We start from the raw sequence: 21,082 nt of genomic DNA on the forward strand, positions 1-21,082 counted from the left end.
TAGAATTACTCAGATTGGAAAAGACCTTAAAAATCATCAAGTCCAACCACAACTTAAGCATACTACCCTAACTCTAACAACCCTCCGCTAAATCATGTCCCTGAGCACCACATCCAAATGGATTTTAAACACATCCAGGGATGGTGACCCAACCATTTCCCTAGGGAGCCTATTCCAGTGCTTAACAAGCCTTTCTGTAAAGAAGTGTTTCCTGATATCCAACCTAAAGTTACCCTGGTGCAACTTGAGGCCATTCCCCCTCATTCCTGTCACCTGTCACCACTGAGAAGAGACCAACCCCACTCTCGCTGTAAGCACCTTTTAGATATTGGAAGAGAAGAATAAGGTCTCCCCTCAGCCTCCTTTTCCCAGACTAAACAGCCCCAGTTCCTTCAGTCTCCCCTCCTAGGGCAAATTCTCCAAGCCCTTCACAAGCCTTGTTGCCCTTCTTTGGACCTACTCCAGCATCTCAGTGTCCTTTCTATACTGTGGTGCCCAAAACTGAACACAGCACTCGAGGTGAAGCCTCACCAGTACCAAGTACAGGGGCAGGATTACTTCCCTAGTCCTGCTAACCACAGCATTCCTGATACAAGCCGGGATGCCGTTGGCCTTCTTGGCAACCTGGGCACACTGCTGGCTCATATTCAGCCAACTGCCCATCAGTTCACCCAGGTCCCTTTCACATATGGGAACCGGGGGTGCTTTCTCCCAATGGAGGAAGACTGGTAGTTAGTGAGGTGCTCTGAAAAGCGGAGCTGGGGCTGATGAGTCAGCTGTATGACAGTAACAACTGTGTTCCACAACCACTGCTGCTTCGCTGTGTGAGATGTGTGTAATGCACATGCATTAGAGGCTTCCGATTGGTTTGCAGAAGTACCACGACCAGGAAGTTTCCCAAAATACTGAATTTTTGCCTAGCAACCCAATCCCCTGCAATCAGACCCCTAGATACACACTATAAATGATGACGAAGAGGTTCAAAGAAAGAAAGTGAGGAAGAAATGCTTGTGCTCTGTTTAGATGCGTGTTTTTTCTCTCAACGTGGTGCCAGATCCGAGCCGTACGTCAGTCACCCACACTGCTGTGGGAAGCAGCGCACACCGACACTGTGATTCTGCCACGGTGTTTAAAACGGGAGATGCAATCTGGAACTTCAAAACGTATTTGAAAGCAACGACATCCGTCAAGACAGCTCAGTGAAATTCATTGGGAGCAAAGATTTCAGTTTCGTTTAGTGAAGTCCATCACGTTGTCACTGAGATTTACATAGAAATCCCTTCCAAGTGCGCTAGTATAGCCGCATTCTGCGAGAGGCTGTGGCTTCTGCCCATTCACCCCTGAGTTACCCCACATATACCGGCACCCACAGCGGCTGCGCAGCCCAGAAGAAGGAGGAGGAGGTGGAGGAGATGGAAGAGGAAGGGCAGCCGCGCCGCCTGCTCCGCTCCTTTTCCTTCCGGGTTAGCTGCCGCTGCCGCCGCGTCCTCCAGCTGCCCGGCCATGGGGGATTCCCCGCAAACTGCGGCTCCGCTGGACCCCGCGCTGGGGAGGCCTCTTCCCCGGGGCCGCGGGAGCACTGCGGCCTCTCAGGACAAGCTCTTCCTCATTAAAGGTGCTGGAAGCGCCTCCCTTTTCCTCCCCTCCCCACTCGGGTCACAGGCGGGCGGCAGCACGTGGGGCGTGCGTGGCCGAGCCCTGGAGCGCTGTGAGCGCGCGGGCTGCGGGAGCCGGGAGGCGCGTCCCGGGCGGAGGGTGCACAGTCATTGCCTCAGGGTGCTTCTCCACGTTGTAGTGCTTTCCGGCCCAAGTCCCATGGCTGGAGGCTGTGCATTAAGCTCCTCTTCTTTTGGCAGACATTAATTAAAAACCAGTTGCTATTTCTGAAATCTGGAAAACGTTGCTACTGAGTAGACCTTGAAGTGTAAAATGCAGGGGGCACCCTGTGTTCTGTCAGGGTGTTGGAGGTCCTCCTGTTCCCAGGCTGCATGTCCTCCACACATCTCACTGACACGGCTACAGCAAACTTCTCCATCACAGTAATATTATAACCAAGTTTTAGAAAGAGAGACCTGACATAAGGGGATTTTGATTCTTGCTTCCTATTCAAATGATACATATATTTAAACTTTTTTTACCCAACAGGTGCAAAGGCAGAGCTTGTTGCCTCTACTAAGGGCATTTTGGTGTGAGCCAGGTGCTGTATAGTGCACTCAGGGTCCATAGGAGGCCTTTTCCTACAAGTGGTCTGATATGGCTACAGATCCCCTTCTGATGCAAGAAGCAGATCCCAAGTGGCTGCAGAAGAGCTGGCAGCAAGGAGCGCTTTGTGGTTTTGCTCATGTGGTTTTGTTGGTTTTTAGGTTTGTTGGTTTTTTGTTTGTTTGTTTTTTAAATAGATCATTAGAACATAAAGCTGACAATGCCAAAGAGAATCTGTTACTTACAGAATGGTGTTCTGAGGTAGGTTTTCAGATGGCTGTTTGAAGTCATCAGTGGTGCAGCAGGAGAAGCACATCATCTTGTAACACAGGGCTGATTTTAGCATCCTGATTCTGGAGTGAGGCTGCAGAGGGAGCATGAAAATTTGGAAGTGCTGTGAAAAGGCATCCTGGGATGTGGATGACTTCTGCCTCTTGCAAATAGATGCTTGCTATTTGTTTTCAAAAGGCTCCATTTCAAGATATTCTTTCCTCCTTACCATAGGTAATTAATATAAATAATTTGGAAAACTGTTCCTTTTCCCTCAGCAAATGTTTACAGACCTTTCTTTTTCAGGTGCTGCTTTCAAAACAGATTGCTTTTTGTTTTTTTCTCCTTCTAGGAGACAAGATCTTAATTTCACAGAACCACAGATAATTGTATTCTCCATAAAAAGGCGTGCACACCTCAATAAGATGGGAGATATGTACAGCAGTCCCAGAATGTGACATGTTGATATCACTTGCAGTGATTAATAACAATTTAATTTTTATGTCTTAAACTTTTCTTGGCAGGTGGAATTTTTCTAGGTACGGTTGCTACAGCAGGAATGATAGCAGGTTTTGGCACTACACTTGCCATGGCAAAAAAGAAGAACCCAAACTGGTTCAATAAGGTCTGTTCATTTAAACTGTTTTCCAGTTGTCATACACAGGAAAAAACAACGCATAAAGTGCTTTGTAGTAATAATGATATAGGTACAGTTTGGCTGCGCAAAGCTGATGGCCAGAGCACTAGACTTCAAGTCAGTAAGAGCAGGTTAAACGTTTGCTAGGAATAGTGTAAGATTTCTACGTTGCTCAACTTAAATACCGCAAAGTGTAGAAAGGAAATGATACTTTTTGTGAAGGTGTGATAGGTGAGTGATTTCAGAAGGGAAGGCTAAACTTTGAAAATTATGTAACTGCCCATAGGGGATCTCTGAGGTTTTGCCACCAAAGAGGTAAAGATACTTAAATTTATAGTTTGTACAGGTCATTGCCTGTTATTAAAAATAACACATTGTTTCAGTAACAGAATTGTAACTATAAATAACTAAGGGTAATCGCATCCATATTAGACATTCGACCAGGTGTTTAGTTTTAGAATAGTTTAGGCCACGTGAATGCACTCAATACAATAAACTGATGAAGTGGAACGTATTTATTTTAGGCACAGTTTCCTTTCAGAAACATTCTTGTCCACAAGGAGATAGTCGGAAAATTGAGGCCTTTATCATTTCTCCTATGTCCTCCAGAAATAAAATAAATTAAGTGTGAAGCATGTATTTTGGGAAACAAACCAGTAAATCCTGCCTTTTTTTTTTTTTGTACGAAGATTTGAGCATTGTTCAATAGCTTATTTTTTCAAATCAGAGAGGTTCTCCCCTTCGCCCCCCCCCCCAGTATTAGAACAGTAACAGGGAGGAAACAACATATACAGTAACAGGCTCGTGATTGAAATTCTGTTCTCCTAAGAATGTTCTTTTTGTAGTTACACCCTTTTCCCCCCATGTTGTCATAGTATTCTACTGTTGTCCTCTTATTTTTTTGGCATTTCTTAATCAGCTTTCTTGATGCTCTGAACAGCATATCGGATAATCTTATGACAAACTGGTGTTTACAGAAAGCCCTATCTTTATGCTTAACATCCCTCAGCAGTCAGCTTGGAACAGAACTCTTTTTGACTGCTGTCAGTGAAACCAAATCAACCGCTTCCACATAGCACTTTTTTTTTTTTTGAGACAATCTAGCATTTAAATAGTGGTCGAGTTATTTTTGCCAGCAGTTTTCACAGATAATGACTCCTATTTAAAGATTCTATGTAGAGGATATTTTCATCCATTCTCTTTCCATCTTCCAAATGGAAATTCTACACGTTGTATATGTGTAGACTATTGAAGCAGGAAAATGTCAGAAATCATCAGCATCTTTAAATCGACTCAATACCATCTCTACTGAAAGAGTTAGAAAAGTTCATTAGCTGCAGGAAGGAAATAGTAGAACTCTGTTTAATAGTGTGGTTAGAGAGCTATTGTTTGTGTCTGTGTATCTATGTGTATATACACACAGTGAACACTTGACAGCTTCCACTTTGGGATGTCCAAATCAGAACCTATGAGGAATAAAATGGATTTTAGTTGTGTCCTTCGTACATTGGTGTTTGTCCTTGGGTAACTGCCCAGAACTGTATACAAAGGACAAATGTTAATACTGGGCACTGTCCGAAGATCATTTTAACATTTTGATGAATACAAAGCCAAGAGGAAAAAAAAAAAAAACCAAGCACTGCTGATGCTTTTTCACTGGCCACATACCATTCTGATAGATGCTGTACATGTGTTTAGTTACATCGAAGAAGAAAGAAAATGAAAGGGACTGAAGCTGCCCTGTAGCAGCTAAATACAGTGCAGGGGGCATTGCTGTCCAAGAATGGCTGGCTAGCAGCAAACACTTGGTGTGAACTGACTGATGTGAACCACCACGTGTTTGAGCCCTTCATAGCTGCACCTTATACTGATGTGCTGTGACAAAAAAAGTTTCCATTGTGGCTGGGAGTCTGTCATGGTCGAGACTCCACTCCTCTTGGCCTGAGATGACTTTCCCAAGTGTTTTGTATTTTTGCAACACTTCTAATGGAAGACTCAAGCAGCAGAATCTCAAAAAACACCCACTGTTATTTCTGACGAAAATGGGAAGTGTGAAAATGGAATAGAGCTATCTTTGTTGCCACTTAGTGAACTCTACAGGGAAATGAGGCTTAGTGTTGCTATTTGTTATTTTCAAAATTTTCCTAAACAGCTTCTAGAATTCCTTCAGAGTTGCAGCATCTCAAAATTGGTCTCTCAGTCACTGTTACATCCTACATCAAGCTGAAAGATGCATAAGTTCCTCTAGTTTCCCAATCTACTTTTACAGGAGCTTAGATGAAGGCTTATAGGCTAACGGTCATGCTCCACTCACACCACTCTTGAAAAAATCATACCAAAATCAATTCTATAGAAGGACTGTGTTCCAGTGCAGCTGTCATGTTTTTGAGCCAGTTGTGGCTTTTGAGTGGCAGGATAACTGTCAGATTCTTGTGCCTATTGAACAGTTTATTTCAGCATCTTCAGATATTAAAACTCCCCAAATGCTACTGGCAGACTTGAAAGTTGTTCCTGGTGACAAAGCAGCTTATATACCCACTTTCATGGTACTTTGGGCCTGCTGACATCCATAACAAGAGTTTCTATGACATCACATAAACTGGCAAGGGAAGAAAATTTCTAGAGTAAAAGTTAAATTCCTTCATTCCTATTTTTCTTTTTTCCAGTTATTGTTCACTTTGTCTTGATCAGTCTTTTTTTTTTCCCCCCTAGGGTATTACTGCTACAGCTGCATTACCTGAGAGTGGCTCATCACTGGCCTTACGTGCCCTAGGATGGGGCTCTCTGTATGCATGGTGTGGAGTTGGATTACTAAGTTTCGCCATCTGGAAGGCTCTGGGTGTTCACAGCGTGAGTAGCAAATATGATTCTCCAAATACTGTTGTTTTTTTTCCAGAATTCATCATATTATGTACCACTTCAACTGGCAGTACCCTTGGTTCTCAACACGTACAGTGACTAACCAGAGGCTTGTGCAGACTGAAAAGTCATTTTTGCATCTTTTGTAAGTGTGATATTGTGGAGGAGACAGTTCTGGGGGAAGAACAGTTCTGTCCTGCTTGTGTTTATTTACACACATTTCAAATTCTTCAAGAGTCAGTGTTCTACATTAGATATTAAAATAGTGGCTGCAAATTCTGCATTCTTTGCTTATTAAATTGAAGGCTACCCCCAAATCCTCTTTTTATAGACGTCTATTTGTCTAAGTCCTATTTTCTACATCAGGACATTGAGGATGTAAGAAAAATTGGGGTGAAGATAGCTTTCTGCCCCTAGTGCATTTCTGTAAGGAGCCAAAGGGGCAGAAGTTAGAGGATTTGAGTGTAACAGAGTGGTGTTCCATGATGCGCCACATCAAGGCAAAGAAACTTGGGAAGCATCTGCGTGCTCCAAGGCACAAAGGTTATCTTGAATAAAGTTCTCATGTTCCACTATCTCACTGTGTTGAGTGTGAGCACTGGAGTTCATGTAAGCGTTTTGGCTTGCCCCCAGTAATGAGCCGTGACTGAAGAGAGACCCTGCAGCTAGCAGAACTCCTCTTCCTTTTAAAGAGTAGGAATGAATAGACTTCCCTTACTTTCTGTGAAAAATTACTTTTATCTCCAGCAGAACATTTTGTGATCTCCCAACACTAAAAGCAGCAATATATTGCTCCACCCTAATACTATTCTCATTAATACCTTAATTCAAGTTCACACTTCCTATCCACTCTGCTAGTGAATCCTGTGAGTTAGGCATTTGTTTCCTGTGACAATCAGAAACATCAATGCAATGGAATAGTAATACAAGAGGTATGATGATAAAGGGACTTGTGCAATAGAAAGGTGTTAAAAAAGAAAAAGTGCTCACCCATCTCTGAAGATCTAGGCTCACAATAGAAACTCCACGAGGAAGGGATCTCCAACCAGAGATCCTTCCCCAGTGGCAGTCAGCCCTTAAATGAGGTCTAAGAGAGGTGCAGCCAGGCTCCACCCATTCCAGTCACATGCCTTCATCTGTGCTCCCAGAGTTGAGCGGGTCCTTTCCCCAGGTGCTCAATCAGTGGTTCAGGCCCTGACTCAACAGTTACCATACTGATCCCAGCATGCACCAATTCTTTAGTTTCTAATGTTGATTCTCAGTAAGAACCAATAAAGGAAAGCAGGATGTAAGATGCAGCTACAGTGCATTTTGTTTATACTCAAGTCCTGCTTGTTAGGCAGTAGAGGAATAGCAAAGAAAGAGGAGCAGGCATGTCAATTTATACTCTCTGTGTGCTGAGCTACAGCAATCTAGTAGTCTGCTGAATTTACTCACTTACATCATCAGCCAAAAGGATTCACTTCACACCATGCTGCTGATTCTTGTTTTCACTCAGAGTACTTCTGGTCCTGCTGAAGGACACTATGATGCTAGTCAGCAACTTACTTTAACAGTTTGTCAGTAAGCTTAATTTTTATTTCCTTAGAAAATGCTGACCTGGACACACAGCTGCTTGGTTTTTTTGTGAGGCTGTTTTCACCGAGACTATATGACAGGGAAGAAAAACACACGCTTGAGGTAGCTAAGTACAGGAAATGTCACAGTTTCACAGCAGGATCTCATGTCATAAGGGCACAGCAGCAGTACATGGCATTTTAGCAAGTACCTAACCATTTATCAGAAAGTCATTCTTTGTTATATTCTGTGTTGCCTTAGTGTTGAAAGAAGATAGGGCAAACTGAAGAGGCTCTTGCAAACACCTTTTGGTATTGGTTTCTTTATGTAGAGTGCTTTTGTTTAACACAGCATGGCATGGTTAGAACTGGAGACACTGGAGGAAGTGGTTTTCTGTCAAGAGGCTGAGGCTACAAATAATTTTGAACCGCCCTCTTCCTCTGCTTTTCACTGACATATTTATTGCTTTTGCTATGGATTTAAGTTCCAGTTGGAAGAAGGAAAATCATATGATGGCACTACTCATTACAGCATAAATGCAAATTTACATTTGTAAGTTTCTGCCATGCATTTCTTCATCCTGTTTTACTGTATGTGTTAAATATATGTTTAAAATTGTTAGAAGTACAAAAGCAGAAGTGTGTTAAAGATTAAATATTCTGACCCGAGAAAAGGGACTCTAGAAATATAATTCTAAAGAACAAGTAATTTTTGATTGTTTTTGACACTTTGCATGCTGCTTTAAAATAACAATCAGGAGGAAATACTATATGTCACGGAAGATGTTACTTTTGTGCATTAAGTATCATATTCATGAGCACCTGAGGTTAAGTAAGTGTTACAAGCTGGCTGGCACATCATTAGTTCTGGATTCCTAGGTATATTCTAATTCTGAGAAAGGGTTTTCCCATTTCAGAGAAGCACAATAGTTTTGAAAATTCTTTATCTCTGCTTCTGTGACAGCAATAATATGCTAGCAATCAGTCAATTCCAATGCTAACTTTTAGGGACATATAAAATACATTTGTTAAAACTAATAATTGTTACATAGTCACAAAAATAAGTTTAATTTTGTGTGAAAATATTTACTGGAGTTATGGTAAAATAAAATTTCTTCAAACATTAACTTTTAGACAAAAGCTACTGCAGGTTTTATGTTCGTCTCAACATTTTCAAATGAACATTTTAATTTCAGTTGAACAACTTGAGAAAAATCTGTTGGAGGTTCACCTGAATATAAATATTTTGATTCTTCAGCCCAGTTTAATTCTGTGAACTCCATTACTCAGTAACAATTGCAGGTTCCCCATACCACAGCTGTGAAGAATTTGAAGTTACAATTCCAAGCTAAGCACACCACTGTATGTACATTTGAAAGCTCTGACATTAAAGCAAATGTTAGTCTCTGAAAGTGCTGTTTTGTACATGACCTTAGAGAAACCTCAGTTCATCTTGATGCCTGGAACTTTTGTGATCTTAATAACTAAACTTTTGGCAGCTGAACAAGAAGAAGAGCTTGCTGCCCTGTTCCTTCACCTTACTGCCTTCAACAGTAACCAACTGCCTTTGGGATGTGTTAATTAGTGGTCTGCCCCTGATGCTGTCCTCTCTCAGCTGGGCACTGACTTCAGTTGTTTAAGAGCTTCTGGTAATAATGATAACAACATTATCAACAGCTCATATGGTGTTTCAATATTGTTAGGCATAATAAAATTTTAATTGTAAACACCACAGATGTTTCATTTAGCAAACAAAAATGTTTCATCTGTCACACATAAAAGTACATTAATTGCAGCGTGTTCTCTAATCCATTGCCATGCTCTGTCCTTGTGGATGGCTTGGCATGTTCCCAGTGAGCAGAGGACTGCTTTCACGTACAGTCTGGAGGAGAGCTCTAGTGAAACTAAGCTGCTGTGTTGTTTACTGTCTAATACTGTATCAGGGAGTAAATCATGACAAGAAGCCACAGCGGAAAATCAGATGTGATGGGTCGGAGATCTCATAGGAGTGGCTGGCTAGCCAGCTGGCCTACTGAGCAGTTCCACCTCTGACTGATCAACCCATGTGAACTGCTGAAGGTCATGCACACCACAGCTTGCTTTGACTCTAAAGGAGAAGAAGGGCAAAGCTGGGCAGTGAATTTGGAGAAGTGCAGCCAACAATGTGTTCCGTGCCCTTTGAACCCTGCTCACTTTAGCCACACTCTGGTTTGAAACCATGCACTGCTGAACTGGTGTGAATGGACGCTAATCAGTGTGCCTGCTGTGAGACCTTTCATAGCTGCCACATAGGAAGAGGTGGTGAGCAAAGGACAAAACTAAACCCAGTGATGGGACTGCTACAATGCGATGTGTAGTTGTTGTGTTTTCTTTTTAAGAAAAAAAGTCTACATTATCAGACACCTGTCTGCTACACCTGCCAGGGCAAGGCAGACTTGGTGCGAGAGGGGCAGGGGATGTGACCCTCGTACACAGGGCTAAAAGACTTGAGGATGTGTTTGTAGTTTGTTCTGCACTGCAGCTACATCTGCTGGTAGCAGAAGAGAAAGCCACTATATTCAATATGTTCTTAAAACATTGCTGTCAAGGCCTCCTTCCAGCTCTTAAATGGCTTTATTGATAAGGGTGGTTAGCCTACTGATTTTTATGCTAGCATAAAAACTCAGGAATGATGGTAAGAAACTGATCTTTATGTCTTGGTAAGGGATACAAAAAATTTTATGCAGTCTCAGGATGGGTTGTTAATATCCCCTGACTGCAGTTGTTGCTGTTGTCATCTTCTAATAGGCTACTAAGGAATAAACCCTACTAAATTTCAGTGAGCTCCTATCGCTAAAATGAGAAGTGATGGGTCAGTGAGGACTTGGTTTGATAATAGTTTAAATTCTATTTTTCATTAATGTAAAAGAGAAATCTTCATTTTCAGAACCTAGGAACTGATGGTTTTCTATTTTCATGTACATTGGGCCCCATGCAGACATTATCCGGATGTTGTTAAGATGTCATTAATATGTCATTAGCATGACTTTTTAACTAACTTCCAGTGAACTCTTAGGAGAGCAGTCCATCTTTGATGATGTTAAGGTCCAGCACTTCTGTTGGTATAAGCAAGTGGCCAGCAGCACTGGGCCAATGAAGCAGTTTGGGCCTGGGGCTCTAATATCTACAACCATTCCAGGGGATATTTTAATTATTATTATTACTCTCTATACAAAATACTTCATGAAGTTTGAAATCTTTAGTTTAAGAATAAATTATGTTTCACTAAATAAAAACTTTTGTAAGAAAAGAAATAAAAAAAAATCTTAAAACCTTGTTATTTCACTCAACTTGAATGAGAAGTTTTTATTAAAAAATGAAACCTTTCTGATTTTGTGTCTCTGTTTTACAGATGCTATGATCTGCCATACCTTTTTGTTGTTTGTAAGTCACAGTTCAGAGTCTGTATTAAAATGAGTTCAGATGGTGTAATGTAATTTAGTTTGACCAACATTATATCTTAATTTGAATCATTAGGCAGGAGAGCAGTAGAGGCTAGCCTTGATCCAACAAAAGTTTTAAGGTATGTGCTTAAACTTAGGCATGTGTTAAAAGAGGGGGCTATAAGAAAGAAAGGGACAGACTCTTCAATAGGATCAGTAGTGAGAGTACAAGGGGAAATACTTTCAACTGAAAGAGGGGAAATTTAGACTGAATATAAGAAATATTTTTTTACAGTAAGAATGGCAAGGCACTGGAACTGGTTGTCCAGAGAGGTGGTGGATCCCCCATCCCTGGAGACATTCAAGGTCAGGCTGGAGGGGCTGTGAGTGTCCCTGTTCATTGCAGGGGAGTTGAGCTAGATGACCTTTAAAGGTTCCTTCCAACTCAAATGAGCCTGTGATTCTATGATATGAATGTATGATTTAATAAATATTGTAACATACTGTAGCAGTGGTTTCATGTTCAGACCAGTGGTCACACCTGATAAAATTGTGGTTCCTCCTCCTGCATTACTAGCTGTCCAGACAATGTATTTATAAGCATAAGGTTATCAGAAGTAAGAGGGAACTAATCAGAAATTAAAGGACACATAGTCCTTCATAAATTATTTTCTGATGATAAATTGTCCAAACTTAGTGGCACTTAGGCAGTTCTAGTCTCACATATGTCCTTGAAAGCACATAGAGCTCTGCCATTTGCAGTGATGAGAGAGCTGTGTCTGCGAGGATTAAAGGGGACCTGCCGTTACAGTACTTGAAGAAATTTATGGTCACAGCATAGTCCTGGAAATGGAGGAAAAATACATTATTTTGTCTCTGAACAAGGCCCAAATTCTGTTGTTTTATTTCTGTAATATTCCTTCATTTTGATCTTTAATTAAGCTAAAGTTATTGTAAAACAATAAATTAAAAGCTTAAAGCAAAGCAGAGTTGCAGTTGGAGTGATTTATCTGGTCTCCTGCCTTTTCCTTTGCTGCTTAAACTGATTTTTTTTGAAAGGCAGAAACATAGCCTGTCTGTACAAGCAAGATACACACCATGGAGACCCCTTGCTTTATTTAATGAGTAAAATGCATAGGGTCTAACTTTGTGATATAAATTATTCCTTGTTTTTTGAAAAGGTCTTCCTGACCTATCCCTCTATCCCCAAGTGTTTCATTCTCCTTAATCCTCAACCTGCTGACTGTGGAGAGTTGCAGAGTCTGATTCTCACATAGCTGACTGTCAGCAGTATATTGTTTAAACTTGTTTTGCATTCAGTGTGCTTATTTTACAGGAATAACTGATGTCGATAATCCTATTAAGCTGAATTCCAGTTTGCTTACAATTTGATTGCCATTTGTCAACTGGACCAAATCCTTCGAAAATATTTCAGTTTTCTAGAAGTCACACTTAAGTTGTAAATCCTCACTTTAGATAAGCAGCTTTTCTTTAAATTAAAAATTTGAAGCAATAGAATACTTGACAGGTATTAGAACATATCTATGAAAGCTTATTGTTCCTTTTGAATTATTATTATTTTTTTTAATAACAGGGATTATGAACCTTATTTTAAAAGCAGAACGGTGTTTCAATACTGGCACCTTGAGCCACGGAACAATTAATAAGCAAGGTAAATTGTGCTTTAAGAGCCCTTTTGCTCTTCATGCCCTCAATAAATTTCCTCAGAAATGAAAGCATTTGTCCTCCCAAGGGAAGAGGGCCAATATGATTCATATGTAGGTTTGTTGCTTATATATCTGTTCTATGGAAAGCTGAAAAATACTGAGAACTAGTAATTTGTGACTAATATAGATACAAAATATTAGTTATCATTTTTATAGTGACTCCTAATGAAATATCCTTTTTCATTGATCTTTACCTTTAAAATATTAACAATCTAACAGAATTGCACAGCTGTGTGGAGACATCTAAAGCAATTAAAAACAATACAGAGATTATATACTTACTATGGTTTTGTTGGTAAGGACAATTCCTACGCAAGGTGCTTTTATCTAGAGGAAATCTAACTTCTGAATACTCATTTTAAGCAAAACAATACTAACATCATCCCATCTATTTTGGGAGATATTTGATAATATTTTTGAGACTAAAGTCACAAGTACATTATAAATACAAATCAGTATTGAGTCTAAGGATAGATGATTTAAAAAAAATAAAATGCAAGTATGGAGACATAGTCTTCACAAATTTTTAGCATCCATAAGTAATAAAGATGTACAGATCTCAATCAAATGCTGACATTTTGCAGAAGCTTAAATTTTTATACTGTTTTGTAGGTGTCCAAATGCTGCTTGAAAGCAGTGTATCCCCTAGAATCATTCCAGGATCATCCTGAAGTCATTCCTAGATGTTTTTATTGCTATTATTTTAAATTTTTGTTTTATTTAATCCTCACCTATTCATGTTGTTTCTATTCCTTATCATGTTTTATTTATTATGCATACTTGACTGCATAATAAAATCATCTTTTCTTTCTTACTTCATTGTCATAGAATTCAAAATAATTCAAGTCTGCTCAGCATTTAACGTTGTTTTACTTCCTCAGTACTTATTTAAATTCAAGGAAGATTTAGCACCAATACAAATTAGCACTTCTGCCTTTTGTTTATACACATATTGTCTGTACTGCTTGTATTACCTAATTAGTTTGGTGTGGAGAAGAATTGCCTCCACACATATGTACTGCCTTTATTTTGCACAAGGACTAGAAGATATAAACAAGGAACCTGTGAACTTTGCTCATACTTGATAACGCAGAGTGCTTATTTAAGGAATAAGATCATTTTTTTCTTAGTGGAAAGCTGCTACATCTGCATCATCTATAGAACAGCTGTAAGAAAGAGTTTGAAGAACATAGGAAAACACTAACTGTAGCTCTCTTGGGGAATTGTTTCATTGTCTTGGAAGAGACTCGTCAATGTCAGCTGACAGCAAACTGATGGGAAGTTCGATAGGCCTTTCAGTTCTTGAAGGGAGCTTATAAACAGGAGGGAGACTGACTTTTTACACAATGTAATAATGGTAGGACAAGGGAAAATTACTTTAAACTAAAAGAGAGCAAGTTTAAGTTAGATCTTAGGCAGAAATTCTTCACTCAGAGGGCACTGAGGCATTAACACAGGCTGCCCAGAGAAGCTGGGGTATCCTATTCCTGGAGGAGCTCAAGGCCAGGTTGGATGGGCCCTGAGCAGCCTGAGCTGATGGGGAGCAGCCCTGCCTGTGGCAGAGGGTTGGAACTGGGTGGGCTTTAAGGTGCCTTTCAACCTAAGCTATTCTGTGATTCCATGATGGAATAAAACAACACTCAGTCTTTGATCGGATGTTGCTTCAGGAGCATTGTGGGTTTCTGGAAGGGGGCAAGTGGATCAGAACACTCCTTGTGTCTTTGTGATGCAAACTACAAATGTATAACAAAAATCTGAATAAAAGCTTACCTGATTGATTGGTGTTTTTATGTTGCATCTCAGTACCATGACATCTTCAAGTGTGGCAGCATGGTCATCCTCGTCATGTGCTCCTGTTTTCATGCAGGTTGCTCTGCTTGACTCAAAGTGCATGCTTGTCTGCATTCTGGCTCTGTGTGCAGCAAGAGCTCCAATGTGTGGCCTGCACGCAATTCAGTCCCATTCCGGGCATCAAGGCTTGTGAATTGCTTAAGGCTGAGGCTTTGATTTGTACTGTCTGGTTTTCTCAGCCATGGCCCTCATTTCTGGATAACACATACTGGGAATTCCTGATAATACGGAGGAAAGAATTACTCTGTTTACCTTTTGAAAGAACTGCGAACTTGCAGACAATTCATGTTTTCCATTCAGTTCAGAAATCCAAATTACAGCACACAAGAGCTTGTGCAGTGGGAATGCTCATCCTGATGCTTTGGGTTCATTAACTAGCATGCTTCATACATTTATATACGTAACTGTTTTAAATTGTAGATTACATTATTTTTTCAAATTGTGCAAGATGACTAAGGAGAAATGAGTAATACACCATAGAAGACTAATCATGTGGATGACCTTTTCAGGCACCCAGATTTGAAAGTAAGAGTCCACAGAAAGAAATGGAATGTTCTCCAATGGTTTAAAGAAAAATCACTCAATTATTCTGCATCACATGAAAGCCTTTTCAACAAGACAGTGTAATGCAAACTTTGTACTGTTATTTTTGTTTGGCAGTCTCATGCAGCATCCAGATCTGCACCAGCACCTGATGAAATCAATAGAATCACAGAATCACAGAATCATGAAGGTTGGAAAAGACCTTCAAGATCATCCAGTCCAACCATCATAGGTGCAGGCTTGAGGTGAAACACTAACATTGTCTGCTTTGAGATATCATTCACTAGAACAACTTAAGCTCTTGGCCTTCTATTTCGGAAAAATCATAGTAGTCATTCATATAATTTTAAGGCATACTCATAGAGCTCTAAGTATAAGGAAGTAACTCTCCTTTTTAAAAAAATTATTATTATTATTATTATTTAATTCAGAGTAATCACAGCAGCTTTAGGCTTTTCTACTGGTCTGGCATCTTTTTTCTTTTACTAGAGAGGTGTAGAAACAGACTTCCAAGCTACCAGTTAACAATCCCAATATTGAAAGCTAAGTGCCATTCACTCAGAAATTAGACTGAAGTGAAGCTACTGCAACGTGCTCGTGATGTAGGGCAGGTGCCTTACCAGTGAGAGATGCATGGACTCTGGGTAACCTGAACACCTTTGCCAGTGGAGTGTAAGATCTAAGAATATGAACCAGAGCGCTACTTTCTGTGCTTACTGTAGAGGTCAGTGTGCAAGCTGGTACAAGGTGACCTGCAACAATCACTCCATTTTACCGTGGCAGTCAGAGAATTGCCTTCAGCCAGCGGGCTGTCTGCTCTGCTCTTGGAGTGCTGTAAAGGTTCAGTGCATGCTGCTTTCCACAAATAACCTGCTATTTCTGTATGCAGACCTTGGTAAGCTCTAGCTGACAAGAGCAACAGTAATCATTTTGAGATTTGGGAAAAGGTAGCAAGAACAATCCTCTCTGATGTTCTTAAATCCAAGGCAGCCTGTCTCATCTTGGTTCCTTGTGAGGTGAAAGGTGACTGATGAGAATATAAGACGTGGACATGCTGTGTTGTGCTCTCAGTCAGTATTCCAGTTCAGGGGATCTAACTTCATTTCACTTGGAAGATAATGTAAGCAGTTCTTACTGGTACAAGTACTAAAATAGGAAACTAATAATTCCTAGAATTTGGGTTGGCCTATTATGAATGTCAGACGTTAAAGAGAACATTTCGTTGCAAAACTTTCATTCTAGGATTCAAACAGACTTTTTTTAGTCTCTCTTCCATTCATTTTAATATGAACGGCCACATAAGTGCTCTCAGTAATAGCGCTATCTCAATTTTTGTGTGACATTCTGTCAATGATGTACATTAAAAAGACATTATTAACTGCAAGATGCTTTTAGGTCCCTGTATTTTTGCCACCTGAGGCAGGATCATTAGGTTAAGATAGGAAAATAACAGTGATCTGTAGCTATTACAGATTATTTAATGCAGCAAGGTAGATGATACCCTTTTAGAAAGAAGCCTGACAGTCAAGGTGGAGCAGTTACTGGAATTTATTTGGCAAGAAAAACAGTATCAAGCTTTGCAATGTCTGTGATTAAAAATAAAAAAATCACTTGAGTGAAATTCGCTTTTGAGAGTTGCCTCCAGGAATGGAGGATGCAGGAATGTTAAAGCAAGAAATGTGCTACAAATCATTCATGTGCCACTGGGTTCAGAAGCAGGGTTTGAAAGAGTGGTCTGTGATCAGGAAGGCAGCCAAAAGAGATAGAATATATTCAGCTTTTAGCATGCAGTTTACTACAGTATTAATTGGAGACATCACAGTTGAGCTGACTGCCCCAAGGTCAGTGTGTCTGACAACCATAAAAAAGCAGCTACTACAATAAATTATTTCTAAGCGTTCCAGTATTTGGTACGTAGGCATATTACCTTTTCTAATTAAATTAATGCTTGTTGATTTGAGACTACTGGCGTGTGTATTACAGAATCTGGAAGAAATACAGGAAGTTTCTGGGTTGGAGAGAGAAGACACCTTCCAAGCAATTTATCTCTGAAAAAAAGGCAAGGCATGACATGGGTTCTGAATTGCAAGGTTTCCCTCATTAATCAGGTTGCAGTATTCAAATAATATAAAGCCAGGTTAGTCATCTTCACAAGAAGCTCACTCGAGTGTGTGAGGCTGACTGGATACCAGGAAATCCAGTTCACGGAAGGATAGCTCATTTTTATCTGCTGAAAAATAGGGATCCTCTGTGAGGTTGCAGTAGGCCTGGGATGATGTTACCAACCAAATGAAAACAAGAACAAGTGTGAGGCCAGCATGAGTTAGTTTGGAGGCCAAATTTATACTAAATGCAGGTTGGTCATTCAACAGCCAAGGTACAAAGCACATGGTCAATGACTGAGAGAAGTCACAGCTCAAAATTTGATACTAGAAGGATTCACAAGCAGCAGACATTGACACCGGGAGGGAAGGAACTGTGTTGCAGTTTCCATCATGACTTATGTCTATGTACACTGGTCCCACTCCATCAGAGAAAGGCTTTTTTGAAGCCTTCTCCATGCTTTTTGGCAGTGTGGCTAGGGAGCTGTAAAGGAGCTTTGAGTACTGGGAGGACAATGGCCAGGATTTGAAAATGCATTGAGTTTGTGTAACTAGCACAACTTGGAAATGGAGGAAGAAACTCAAAAGCTGAGGGCATTAGTGGTGCTGATGAGAAGGAAATACCTTAGAAATCTATTCAAAGCTCTAGTGAAACCCTATTGCACTTTCTTACTGGGAAGAGAGAGAAAAAAGAATAAAAGTCTGTGCGTAGTACCAGTTACATTGCTTAATGTATTACTCAAAAACTATTGTGGAGAGAAATAGTAGGATATAGGATTTTTAAGTTGCACAGAAATGAAAATGTCAAGTAATAGTAGCTATGATGTTTGTATTGTCAACAAATTCACCCCGGTTAGACACACCAGGAAGATACCAGGTACTTCTTAGGCCCACTGGGCAGACACTGTAGAGAACGCTTTTCCTAAATAGCTGACAACATAATGCATTATGTTGAAAAGTCAATCCACGCTGGTGATCAACTTAGTGTTATGATTTATTAAAGTAGTTCACTGTTCAGCATGGGAATCACAAAAGAAGAAAGTCTGGAGAAAAATGTAGAACAGTCAAGACTGTGAACTGCAGTTAAAAATGTTTTGTATAGAGACGGGTCATGGAAAAAGATGTGGATGCTTGCAAGAGCAAAGTAATGGCATTAAGTCTGGCATCGCTTGCAAAATGATTTTACAAAAAAGCATTGGAATCTAAGAAGATAGGGCTGAAGAAATTTATCACAGGGTCTTAAAAATGAACAAAAAAAAGGCATTAAATATTTCAAATTCTATCTATGTGCTAAAGGAAAATTGCTTTTCCAGAAAATGAGTTGCTTTTACCTGCAGAACGTAAGTTAGCATTCTGAGAGAAGTCTGAGTATTCTTAAATCTACAGTTGATAGCAATGTTTTGGTGCTTTCTAGAAACTTTTTTTCTTTCATAATAGACTTGTAATATTTTATTTTCTAGTTAAGCTTGCTTTGTGCATTGTGGACCAACATAATAAAATAGGAGATAATTGGAGCAGCCCTTGTATATAAAAATACTGGAAGAAAAGAACCCATTAAATCTAAGCAGCAACTTTAAAAAGAAGTGGTTTTTAATGAAATTAATTCTCAGTTCTGGCCTGTCAAGACAATAGAATCAGCCATTGGTCTTAAAATGATTACCATAAATATAGATTCAGTGTTTGGTTTTAATGCATTAATACATAGAATATAAAGACAGCAATCTTTCTTTTTCAAAGCACACACTTTAATTTATCAATAAAGAAAGAAAAGAAAAGCATAGTCCTATGGATAATACTGAATTTTCTTTTCCTGTCTATTAATAAATAAATTTTAATAAGATTTTGTTTAATCACCTGTATCTATACTGTTGGATAAACTGAAACTGTCAGAGCTGAACATTTTCTTTAATCTTGTTCTAAAATCCTCAAACAGAGCTATTATAACAGATCTTCAACCTAGAGAAAGTGCAGAATAAGGCACTGCATTGAAAATATGGCTGAATTCTATTGAAGTAATTTTACATCAAACAAAAAAATATTAATATTTATATATATATATTCACACAATAGCTCATATAATAGTTGTGAATCATTCAGACAAGTGGTTCCAAGTTAGACACCCAGTGTGATTCTTTAGATGTGGGGATTGTAGTTTGTCTCTTTCATACTTTTTTTTCCCACTTAATTAATTGAACCAGTATAATTAAAAAGAATATCTTACTTTGCTGTTATTTTTAAGGCCTTTTTCCATCTTCTTTACCTCAAACAACTATATTTTGTGGAATGAGCCTCTTATTAATAGTTGACTACTTTTATTTCTTAACCTCTTTTATAGATGAAAGAATTCCGAACTAAAATGCAGTCACTGTTTCCAGCAATACCTAAAAATAGTGAGTCCACCGTTGAATGGGAAGACTTACTTAAATCAAAGTGAAAGAATCAGAAGCATTTGGAGATGGCTTTTTCAGCAAGAAAAGGAGCAGAAGCATCAGAAGCGTCTCATCTGAATGAGAGAGAAAATAAATCAGACTGAGCAAGTTACCAACTGAGTTCACTGAACCCGGGGATGCCAGTTAACATCTCAGTGGCAAGATAATTAAAATAATAATTTATACTGTATTTCTTCAGTATGTTTGGTATGGTTGATTTGTGAGAAAATGAACCTTCCAAGGTAAGTTGGTTCCAACTTGAAAAAAGGCTGTGCATTATGAGGACTTAAAAAAAAAAAACAACAACTTTAATTGTTAATATATAAGGACAGAACCTCAATAAACGTTTACCTCATCCTTTCTTTAAAGAGTAATTTTAGGTTATTTCTGTAGGAAACAAAGAACAGTGCTTTCAGTGCCATTTACATGCATCGTTAGGAATGTAAATATCAAGATAATTATAAAAGGTCCATCAGTGAGCCTGGAGATAAAGGTTACAGTGCACTCTTCTAAAAATAAAGGAGATATTTAAAGTTGTATCAAAGAAAGTGTCTAAACCAAGCTGTTTTTGTCTGATTGGAAAGTTTAAAACATCAAATACAGAGGTAATGACTTGCTGAGCTCCTCTACAGAGCAGCAGTAGAGACCTCAATGAAGTCACTCTTTTTTCAGTAGTAGCTTTTTTATTGGATCCCACAATTGTGAATCTGACTGATTGTATAAAATCTTCTACTATGTTTGTATGAACAACGTAAGTGAAAAATATATACAATAGTGTTATGTCCAGCCTGTCCTACGCAACAGATATTTTCAGCAAACAAAGTGTGTGTTTTCTGGGGGGTGTTATTTAGTGGTTCCTGTGGCTCTTCTATCAGGAGAAGCAATGTGTTGTTTTCCGACACTGCAGTAATCTCATGAGGCGTAGGCATAACTAGGAAGAATAATATGTTGTACTCAAATACTGTATTTGCAGAACTGTAGATCTATCAAATTGCAGAAATAAAAAAATAAATTACTATCAGTGAACAATTCTTTGTTGAGTGAATGCCCAGTTATCAGGGATTTTTTTATCAGTTGCACACAGTCCAATTAAGACAGCTGCCAGATTTAATAAAGTCCGCCTAGAACCTGTCTTTTGTGATTAAATCTTTATATTTCTCGGAAAGAACATTAAAAAAAAAAAACCTTTAAATGTCAGATGAATAATAGAGAAGTGTGGTTTTCCTATGAAACATGACAGCACTATAATAATATCTTTAACACAATTGAAGTATAATAAAGATGATGACATCTTTTCCATAGTTTGATTATTGTAATCCAGTATTAAATAAATTGTGGTGAATATTTCTATCCTATGCACATGAACAATGGTACTATTTCCATATTTCTGTTGGTGTGCATGGGGATTGCCTGTAGTGCCTATGCTTATGCATATTAGTGCTGAGTCATCAAGTTTAACATGTGTCCGTGCCATTAAAACTGAT

The 21,082-nt window shown here is 39.2% G+C and overlaps 2 protein-coding genes and 1 long non-coding RNA gene across 3 annotated transcripts in view; 1 reads left to right on the forward strand and 2 right to left on the reverse strand.

The window, feature by feature from the left end:
- Window positions 1-1,464, reverse strand: part of ZDHHC14 (zinc finger DHHC-type palmitoyltransferase 14) — a 156,909-nt gene extending 155,445 nt beyond the window's left edge. The window contains exon 1 of the mRNA XM_052684860.1: window positions 1,361-1,464. The gene's annotated coding sequence lies outside the window, so the exon portion shown is untranslated. The remainder of the gene's footprint in view (window positions 1-1,360) is intronic.
- On the forward strand, window positions 1,462-20,797 carry TMEM242 (transmembrane protein 242). Its single transcript, XM_052684874.1, has 4 exons — window positions 1,462-1,615; window positions 2,997-3,097; window positions 5,822-5,959; window positions 19,505-20,797. The coding sequence occupies exons 1-4, from the start codon at window positions 1,504-1,506 to the stop codon at window positions 19,601-19,603; spliced, it is 450 nt and encodes a 149-aa protein (XP_052540834.1). The 5' UTR covers window positions 1,462-1,503; the 3' UTR covers window positions 19,604-20,797.
- Window positions 1,622-7,035, reverse strand: LOC128081547 (uncharacterized). The gene is made up of 3 exons (XR_008207222.1): window positions 6,959-7,035; window positions 2,448-2,566; window positions 1,622-1,883 (listed from the first exon to the last, which is right to left on the reverse strand). It is a non-coding gene; the product is annotated as an uncharacterized LOC128081547 (long non-coding RNA).
- Window positions 20,798-21,082: the final 285 nt, after the last annotated feature.

This window comes from Tympanuchus pallidicinctus, unplaced genomic scaffold, assembly GCF_026119805.1.
Source record: "Tympanuchus pallidicinctus isolate F22 unplaced genomic scaffold, pur_lepc_1.0 scaffold1, whole genome shotgun sequence".
Classification (NCBI taxonomy): Eukaryota; Metazoa; Chordata; class Aves; order Galliformes; family Phasianidae; genus Tympanuchus; species Tympanuchus pallidicinctus.